Source organism: Vicia villosa, unplaced genomic scaffold, assembly GCF_029867415.1.
Source record: "Vicia villosa cultivar HV-30 ecotype Madison, WI unplaced genomic scaffold, Vvil1.0 ctg.001290F_1_1, whole genome shotgun sequence".
NCBI classification, from domain to species: Eukaryota; Viridiplantae; Streptophyta; class Magnoliopsida; order Fabales; family Fabaceae; genus Vicia; species Vicia villosa.
The window spans coordinates 89,083-99,433 of NW_026705562.1; the positions used below are offsets into that span (position 1 = coordinate 89,083).

At 33.8% G+C, this 10,351-nt stretch overlaps 1 protein-coding gene across 1 annotated transcript; it reads left to right on the top strand.

Moving 5' to 3' along the window:
- Positions 1-8,489: 8,489 nt before the first annotated feature.
- LOC131634401 (agamous-like MADS-box protein AGL80) lies at positions 8,490-9,119 on the top strand. The gene has a single exon (XM_058905064.1). The coding sequence runs from the start codon at positions 8,490-8,492 to the stop codon at positions 9,117-9,119; it is 630 nt and encodes a 209-aa protein (XP_058761047.1).
- Positions 9,120-10,351: the final 1,232 nt, after the last annotated feature.

Sequence of the window (10,351 nt, forward strand, 5' to 3'; positions counted from 1 at the left end):
GGAAGAATTACCTGTAGGAGTTCACTTTCAGGGCTCTGAAAATGGAGTTTGAGAGTTTGATTCAGGGAGTTAAGGCTTGACTCTTGCTCGGTTAGCTTCAGGAAGTAACAAGGAAGCTAACTTAACAAAGAATTTTGAGTGAATTCAAAGGAAAGAATGAATTTGAATCTCAATTTCAGTGAAGGGTAGTGTGAGTTGCAGTAGAGGTTTTTTGGCTCTCCAAGCTTAGGGAATGAGAGGAGATGATCCTCTATTTATAGCTGAGCTCATGGTGTGTTCATATGTGTGAAATGATAGAGAATTCCTTTATATTGTGTGAAGTCGCAAGCATGAGAAGTATGAATTGTAATTCATCCAAACCTCAGCTAAAAATCAAGTTTTAATGCACTAAACAACCACTGGGAAGTTGCTAATCATGTTTAGATGCAAAAACGCGTGCCACATTGGATTAAAATTGAGTAACTTGGAGATTTGCAAAAGTGATCGTGAGCTTAGTTCAGCTTCAAGGTACCAACTTCAAATTCATGTGGCAACTTGTATAGGAAGCTTTATGATGCAATCTATGTATCTTTGAAAAGAGGAACTTGCAAGCTTTACAACTTGCAAGCATTTGTTGATCTGAATCAAAAGATATGGTTCTTAAAAGTTAGTGATAAAAACTGGTCGAACACTTGGAAACTTTTCTATGTTTTTGACACACTTGAGTGCCCCACTTTGAATCAAGGCCTTCATAATAGGCTTGCGCGTTTTCCAATCTATCTTGAGCCAAATACTCTTCTTATCACATAGAACATGATGCAAAAAGAATAGGATTAGTTGGGAAATTGAGGAGAGAGATATGATCTTGGCAACTTGGGTAAAACCATGGCATTTTTCCGGAGTCATTTCATCAAACACCTTGATGTATATGCCAAAAGTGCGTCTTAGAGCTTGAATTTGCCAAAAGTGCGTCTTAGAGTTTTAATTTGCCAAAATTTCCAACATGAAATTTGTAGATAATAGAAAAATAATCTTAAGTACAAAATTTATGTAGGAGAAAAGGAAAATTTGAATCATTTGGCCTTGAGGTCAGTTTTGCACACCAAATATGCCTCAAAATCTTAGGCACCCCAACATAACCTACAATGTTTTCTCTTCAAATATGATCTTGCGCTTATATTTTGCTCTTGAACTTCAAAGAGGGAATAAAGTAGACTAACTAAGGATTACTATGCAAAAAGAATGAGCTCAAGATGATAAAAGTTGGCCAAGTTATAATGTATTGAAGTTTGTACATAATTTATTAACATTCAAAGGAGACTTGTAATGTCTTCTATCTTTTGATGACTTTCTTCACAAAATTTCTTCTTGACTTGTGAAGAGAAGTTGTTGATGATGTCAAGGAGAGTATTTTGCAAAAAGAAGCATTGAAAAATGTTGAAAATTGAGAAATTTATGCCCTTCTAATCATAGAATTAAGAACTTGTTCAATTAGGTCTATCTTCTTGAATAAACTTTGAATCCTTTGAATTTCTAGTACGCCACTTAGTAGAAAATTTCATTGAACTTCCAAGATCATAGTAATAACATTTCCCATTTTTCTTATGAATAACGAAACAATTCATCGAGAAAATCAGGAATTTCTTTGAAAGGGTATTTTGTAAATTCACCTCTAGTCTGTATAAAAAACTAAATACTTTGAAAACTTTCAATAATATATGTTGTCCATTATATTGCAGCAATAAAGGGAAATAATTAAGTTCTATAGGAAGAGATAAGGAGAAGGCTATTATTGAACCTGAAGTTTTGATGACAAAGGGAATAGTGGTTCAAATGGGAGAAAAAAGGGAGGGATATAAGGCAAGGAAGTTTTCTTGTAGATGATCAGAAATCCATATCCTTTTACAATTGCAGGGTATGCATATAGGTATCTTGTTGGTGCTCCTAGTTTTTTGTCACTTGGTCATCACTTTCATGTATTATTTCACTATAAAAGCATTATACCTATACCAATATATAAAGGGGGTATCATGTTCTATGTACTTATTTTTTCTTCCAAATATTCCTTCATAAATGCCCTTAGTATTACACCAATTTTCTTTATAATTCATTTGCAATATGTAATAGCTTTGGTTCTAATCCCTTTTTATAACAGGGTACTCACTTCCAAGTATTCACTTTTTTATGAGTTTTAATTTTTATCCCCCTATTTATTTATTTTGAAGAATTAGGGTTATTTTATTTTTTGCAGACATCATAGCGTCTATTGTGATATCACGGAACAGTATTTCTGAGGGCCGAGTGCTTCCCTCGACTCACGCTAACTATCTTGCCTCACCCTCTCTGGTTGTAGTATATTTTTGAAAAACTTACTTTACACATTCTGACAACTTGCCTATCTGTTCCAGCTCTAGAAATAGATTCTTTTTTAGTATTAAAATATGACCCAAAGATCAGTGAAGAGAATCATATTGGAGTTGCACAAATTAGAAGATGTCTCACAAACACCTGAAATTGAATGTGCCATGAAACCATGATGTGGTGCTCGGTCTTAATTTTTGCCAACACATTAGGGGTCAACAGAGCCTAAATACTTGATTCTCTAATGTACTTGAGTTACACGGTTATTTTCTGTTCCCATTTCTTTCAACTAAACTATCACAATATTATTTATTGTCTCCTATAAAAGAGTAGTCACTTGTTGTATATCAAGCATGTAGAGCCACTGCCGGACAAAATGCAGCCAAAATAAAATAATAAAAACTAATGAAACACTAAAACAATTATAAATTTCGTGAACGTTTGAGAACATCTTTAAATGACATGTTATTATATTTTCTTGTGATAGATTTCTTTTCTCACCAATTTTTAGACAAAACAAAATACTAATAGGTGGCGACCCACTCCCCCTCTATGATTATCTAGTGGAAGAAAAGTAGAAAAGAAAGAAAGGACTCACACCATCTTCAACAAAACAGGGAGCCAATTTGTGGTGCTGTTTTACATTTTCCAATCAATCTTGTAATACTAAGTATGTACTTGAACTTTTGTATAACTTCAAATTTTTATCTTAAATATTTGTTATATGTGTAGGTTATGGAAGAAAAAATTGCTAAAAGATTCTATTGCTTATATAAAATGTTTACTAACTTATACTATAGTGACTGAAAATGCTCTAATAAATATCTAAATTGACAGGCTAGCTCAACTGGAAGAAAGAAATGTTTTGGAACAATGTAAAATGAGGTTCTAAGTTCTGAGTCTTAAATACTTTACTTTGTCACTGACGGTCTTGCGGGGTATTTCCCTACTTTGTATAGCAAGTGATTTTTTAGTTAGGTGCTTTAATTTGTATGTATCTTTTGTTATTTTTGTTGGGTGCTGCTATGTACCTTTTTGTTTAGGTGCATGTTAGGTGTCATATGAGTTCAGTTTAATCCTCTATTTACTTTGAAGTTTTTCTCTGTTGAATATTTTATGGATAGATTTTAGTATGGTTCACTTGCAACATGCATGTAGCCACTATTGTATTCTAATGTGGTGTTGCAACACTTAGGTTTGTAAGTCCTGTCTCATTAGTATTATTTATTTTTATCCCCTGTGTGATATTTCAATTTTTATTTTATTTATATTGCCAACTCACTACAAGAAAACGTGATTTGCGACAGTTCAAACTGTTGCAAAATCTGTTTCGCGACAGTTTCCCAATTGTCATAAAACTGTGTGTCGCGGGGCTGTTTTACGACAGTTCAGCGCCGTGCCAACTGTCGTACATATTTGCGGCGGTTTTAAACTGCCTCCCAACTATATTTGCAACAGTTCTAAACCTATCAACTATTATTTGTTTTCAAGAAAATTAAGGCGGTTTCAAACTTCCGCAAACTTATGATTTTTTTAAAAAAAAATTCCACCGCAATTTTTAGCATATTATAAAATAAAAAAAATAAAAATTAAAAAAACTAAATTATAACCCTATTTCAACTCTATTAATGTTAAAAAAAAATCTTTATTGCTACTACCAAAACCAATACACTATAAACATGAGTAGGTAGCTTAAATCATGGTATTTGAAACCTGAAAATGTTGTGTGAATATATTCAGTATAAGTATAAGCTCACCAAGCATAACTAAACAAATTCACTAATATGATAAAGAATAAATTACTCTTTCTAACATAATTCTAATAAGTGTAACCTTCAATAGTACACATTCACATAACTTAGTGATTCTAACTAAAACTAATATCACAAAAGCATAGTCTAACTAAAGTCAATATAAAAAGAGCTATACAGTGAATGTCGACTAGATTGAGCATGATTCTGATTGTTTATGATTATGTTGTTAAAAGAGACACCACTGTTACTGACAGAAGGAGTATTTTGTTGTTGTTGTTGAGTGCGATGTGATTAATAAGATCCTCCCATGCTGAAACCGGCAGACCTCCCCATCTGCAAAAATAATCCATGTAATAGTGAGATTAGAATTTGGTCCCATAATATCATATACAAGTATAAAAACACATAAAATATATCTTAATTGTTTACTGTGTCAAACTCACTAAGAAATGCTTTGACTACATCATTGACAAAACATTGTCATGAAGTTTTCCTTTCTGGTGTACATCCAAGGTAAATTATTCATTACCACATTTGTACATCCTCGTTTTATTGGAACTTATCAAGGTGTTGTAGGTGTACTTCATTATATGCTGAGATTGTTGAATCAGCTAATGCATACTTGTTTGCTGGTCCCATTTTTAACGACTACAGTTTTGATAGTGTTTGGGAGCATTAATCAACAACAAATATCATCCACCATAGAAACCCAAGACACAATCCCTATATCATCATCCATTTAGTGAAGACAAAATGATAATAATAGTTATGGATTGTGAACAGAACAAGTTGGAAACCTCACATATTGACACAACCATCAAAAACAAAATAGTCCAAAATCCTCGGTTAACTTTTAACAAAAACGCGACAACTCTATTAGAATTTAAAACCACATTCACATACGGCCACACTCAAAACAAAACTACGACTTCGGTCCCCTCGTGCATCAATATGTAAATCCATAAACTGGGATATGATAAATTATTATTAATTAAAGTCACACTAACTGTCCATTTTACATCGTCAAACTTTCTTAACCCTAACCTTACACCTCATAGAAAAAATATGTAAATCTAACTCATTAAACCAAACAAGCAAGTTCTACAATAAAAAAAGAGCATATCCTATGCTAAATAAGTATATAATAATCAATAATCAAAACTGAAGAAAACAGTAAATAAAATTGAACCAATACTTTCCAATATATTAAGCAAATATTGGTTCTGATGTAGTTCAAATTATCCCACAAATTGCTTTTGCATACAAACAAGAATATCATTAAACAATCTTCGTCATCATAATCATATAATAATAAAAACACAAACTTTGCCATATGATTAATGAAATACCTTCTCTAAGAAAGGCCACATATCCAATAAAAACTTGTTCAACCAATCAACTTATGAGACGTTCAAATATGAATAACCGAGTAAACACAACATAAAAACTGAAAGCTTGGAACAAGTAAACACAAACTAACTCGTTCATAATCAGGTGTCTTAACCCAGATGAGAATCCGAGACAAAAGTTCTTGCACCACAATTGGACCTAATTCACTAATCAATCTAACAACAGGATCCTGCAATATTAAAAAAAAGTTAAAAACAAAAATTAGATTTTGAAACATACCCAAAATTCAAAAATAAATTGAAGATTATGTTTCTGTTGGTCTTTACTAAAATTTAGAGCAATCTCCTCAATATGGTTTAATAAATACCTATCTTAAGAGGGTTGCGGCGAGAAAAGAGTTTTGCCGCAAGAAAGGTTCTTCTACTTTAAGAGGGTTTCAAAAGAGGAAGCAAGGTCAACATGGATTTAGCAGCAAGAACCAAAATCCACTTAAAGATGGAGACATTGTAACAACGGTTAGAGTTGATGATATGGATTAAACACAAAATAGTACGATGAATAATGGGTTGTGCTAACAACGAACAAACCTGAATATGAAGTTGGATTCGTAACACGATTCAGATTGGCTATCATCCTCCTCTGTATCTCATTATTGGACCCGTGTTCCACCTCTTCACCTTCGTATGTGGTTGCTCCAAAAAATATACGAGTTGCAACGAGAAAAGGGTTTCACCGTAACAACGGTTTCACTGCAACAAGAGCTTCACAAGGGGAAGCAAGGTCTGATTGATTTTGAAGCAAGAACAAAAATCCACTTAGAGAAGAAGAAAACATAACACTGTTTAAGTTGATGATAGCGATTGAACACTAAATTGTACAACAGAACCTCCAAGGAACTTCAGTGTTTAGACAGAAAGGGATTCTATAATTTCTCTATAATTTCTCAACTACAAATTTAGGTTTTGAGATTACATATGAGATGGATTGAGAAAATGGGAGGTACTTCTGAAAAAGAAATATTATGTCATTGATTTTTGTGTTTAAGAAAGGTTTTTGGCTCGGATATGAAAATAGAGGGGGAATTAAAAATAAAGTATATTGTTTCAAAATAAGGGGCAGGGCGGTTCAATTGAACCGTCGTTGTCATTTTTTATATGGATATTTTGTTCATCTGTGTTAAGAATTTTGAGGCAGTTGAGCTTAAGTGTCGTAGCAACTGTCGCAAATAGAAAATTAGGGCAGTTTTTATTCAAGGGTCGTAATCCATGTGTCGTAAAATGGATAATTTCTTGTAGTGACTGAACAACTTTCAAACTCAAAAAATTGATTTCGGCAGTCACACATTTTGTCTTGCCTCTCTTTAGGTGTTATGAAGCAGAACTACAATGTGAAAAGAGACAAAGACATCTTGCTAATCGGAGCGGAAAACACACTCTTTATGCGGTAAATAAATATAATTATGATGTAAAAAGCGTTTGGTTTTAAACTAGTTAATTACTTTTATACTTATGTGTTAAATTCAATGTCAATCATTCAATGTCTTCCTAATTCTTAGTTCCTACTCTTAAAACATAAGGTCTTAGATAAATCATTGAGTGCTAAGTTTATTTTTCTTGAAGTTAATCATTTTACTAATTAGTGGACTGTTGATCATTTTAATGAGCTTTATCTTACAGGTTGAAATTATTTACAAGCATTTCCATGTCTCTGTCAAGGAAATTGTTACCAATGGTGGTCAAGCATTCTTCATAATTCAACTGCTCCTGCATTTTGACCACTTGTAATATATGCTATATTGACATAGAAACTAGCCAATATTTTGCTGAGTGTTTTTTTCTATTATGATGTCCTAATTTTTTATTAGAATTTGAGATTTATGAATCTTAATTAAACCATAGCTGAATATATATATATATATATATATATATATATATATATATATATATATATATATATATATATATATATATATATATATATATATATATATATATAATTTTTAGAATTTGAGATTTATGGATCTTAGTTAAACCATAGCTGAATGTATATATTTTTTTAATTTTAGAAATATATCAACTACGGATTTACCTGCAAATTTGAAAATACTCAAGGATTTTCCTGCAAAAATATTTATAATATTACCTATGAATTTGAAATTCCTGACATTTTACCTGCAAAAATATCTGCGATATTACATGTGGATATAGAGTCATAACAAAACAATCTACAAAATTACGACGATTCCAATTGACAGGATATCACATTCACGACAGTTTTAAACCGTCGCAAATAAGGAAAATAAGAAACAAAGGCATATTCACGACTGTTATTAACCGTCGCCATTTCTAATTTACGTAAGTTCCAACCTGTCGTGAACTAGCGCTACAGTTGGTGTGATGGTTTTGGCAACCGTCCGTGACGCTGCTTCAAGCGTCTAGATTGTAAATTGTGGCGGTTTTAACGGTCGTAATTCGCAAATATAACTATCGCAATCTGTAAATTTTCTTATAGTGATCGTAATTATAACTCTGATTAGTTCTAACGTTAATGTCAATTATGATGTGTACTGGAAATATACTTCTGATTTTGAAGGACATTTTTAGAATTTCGCGTGGTGCGCTAGAAAAACATGGAGTAGAATAAAAATTTCCATATCTCCTAAAATTTTATAAACACACACTTTATATGTAACCCAACAATGAAATTGTCCATGTGCTGAATTTGAGAAATAATGATGCGGATATTCTGTAGGTCCCAGTGTAGATGAATATAGTATAAAATATCAAAACATATTATGTATCTACGTACATGAATCTAGAGATTTAGATTCTAGAAACATCCTTGCATAAATGTTAAAAATAAAATGTCATAAAGACGCATTTTACCGTTGGAAAAAATGCCAGTTGGAAGATAAAGACGCATGCATCTAACCGCGTACGTTTATGGAATATGGTGTATATATACAACACATTTTTCTGAAAACACAAATCACAACAACTTTTCTTCATTTTCTCTATCAATTTTCATCTTTTTCTTGTCAAAACCATGACTACAAAAAAGCTGAAGCTTGCTTTCATTGAGAAGGATATCGCAAGGAAATTAGCATACAAGAATAGGAAGAATAGTTTAGTGAAGAAGGTTGAGGAACTTACAACCCTTTGCGGTATCGATGCATGTGCCATTATTTATGGCCCCTACGATCCTCAACCTGAGATCTGGCCATCGCCGTCCGGAGTACAAAATGTGATTTCGAAGTTCAAGACAGCGTCTGAGTATGAACAAAGGAAAAAGATGGTAAATCAAGAGAGTTTTCTGAAAGAAAGGATTTCGAAGGCAGAAAAGCAACTTAATAAGCAATGGAGGGACAACAAAGAAAAGGAGACAACAATGCTCATATTTCAATGTCTTAATGCTGGGGGGATCGTGCCAAACGACAGCTCGGTGGCTGGTTTGAATGATCTTGCTTTGATGATTGATAAGAATCTGATGGAGATTGGCAGAAGGATAGAAATAAGTGATAGCAACAGTAATATTCATCAGAGCCAAGGTGAAAATCAAATCACAACCGCTCAATTTGATCCTCCACTGCCACTACTACAACCACCACCGCCACCACCACCAACAGTGTCTGATGTTGATGAAGTTGAAATGATGAGTAGGTTGGGATGGCTATGAATTAGAATGACATCATGTTTATGGACATGATGATGAATGGTGGTGCCCTTGAAACAATCCCATTTGGTTATGATGCCAATCTTAACAATGAATTTTGACATTAAATGATTGAATTGGATCAATTAGAATAAAAACTAAGACCCGTGGAAGAGAACATGGAAGGCTCTGTGGTACAGATTTGAAATCTTCGGCTTAAACTCCTAACCTTAGGGTTAGGGGCCTTGGTTTTGGATCTAGTATTAACGGTTTTCGCGTTCTCCTCTAGTTTGAGTTTCATTCTTTGTTGTGTTTTACAGAGAGTTCTTTTCTTCTCTGAGTGGTGTTACAGTTTAGTTTTGCTTTGTGTGTATTGCGGTGTTAATCTTCTTTGCTTTCAGTGTTGTCCTTATGGAGAACCGATGGCATAAGGTTAAAGGAGGTGGTAGGAGAGTGGTGAAATGGGACATTACAAGAGACGTTAGGAGAAAATCGGCCTTGGGCTCTAGGTCATCCTCCTTTTTTGTTACTGAGTTTGGTGATAAATGGAAAGCCCAAGACTTGTTCTTTGAATTTAAGGAGTTGGGAGAGATTGAGGAGGTGGTCATTCCTCCGAGAAGGGATAAACATGGAAGAAGGTTTGGTTTTGTTCGATTTTTTAACGTTAATGATGAGGAGCTGTTGGCAACGAAGTTGGACAATATTATTCTTGAAGGAAGGAAAATCTTTGCAAATTTGCCAAGATTCAGGAGAACCAATGGTGATCAGGGTAAGGTCTTTAAAAAGGTTGTTTCGAAGTCGCATGATGATGTTGTAGGAGCTAAGTTTGTGGCTCGGAATAGATCAAACTTGGAAGCAAGAAGGGGTCTGTTATCATATGCAGAGATTTTGCAAAATAATCATGGTGAAGTTGGTTTGAGAAGTGTTGAGAAATCTTCTAAACAGCTGGTATTTTCTACGAATCAAGAAGATAAATCCAGGTACCTCAAGGCGTTCGCAGGTAGGCTGAGGGAGCCTGGGAGTATGGTTGATCTTAAAAAGTTGTTTCTGGAAGAAGGGATTTTTTCGATCAGGGTAACCAGTTTGGGGCCAAATTTGTGTCTGTTGGAGGATCTGATAGGTGGTGAGGTAGAAGTGTTCATAGAGGAGAGAAGAAGGTGGTGGGAGCTATGGTTCTCTTCTATAAAACCTTGGGAACCTTCAGATATAGATACAGAAAGATTAGTCTGGTTGAGGATTTGGGGTGTACCATGCCA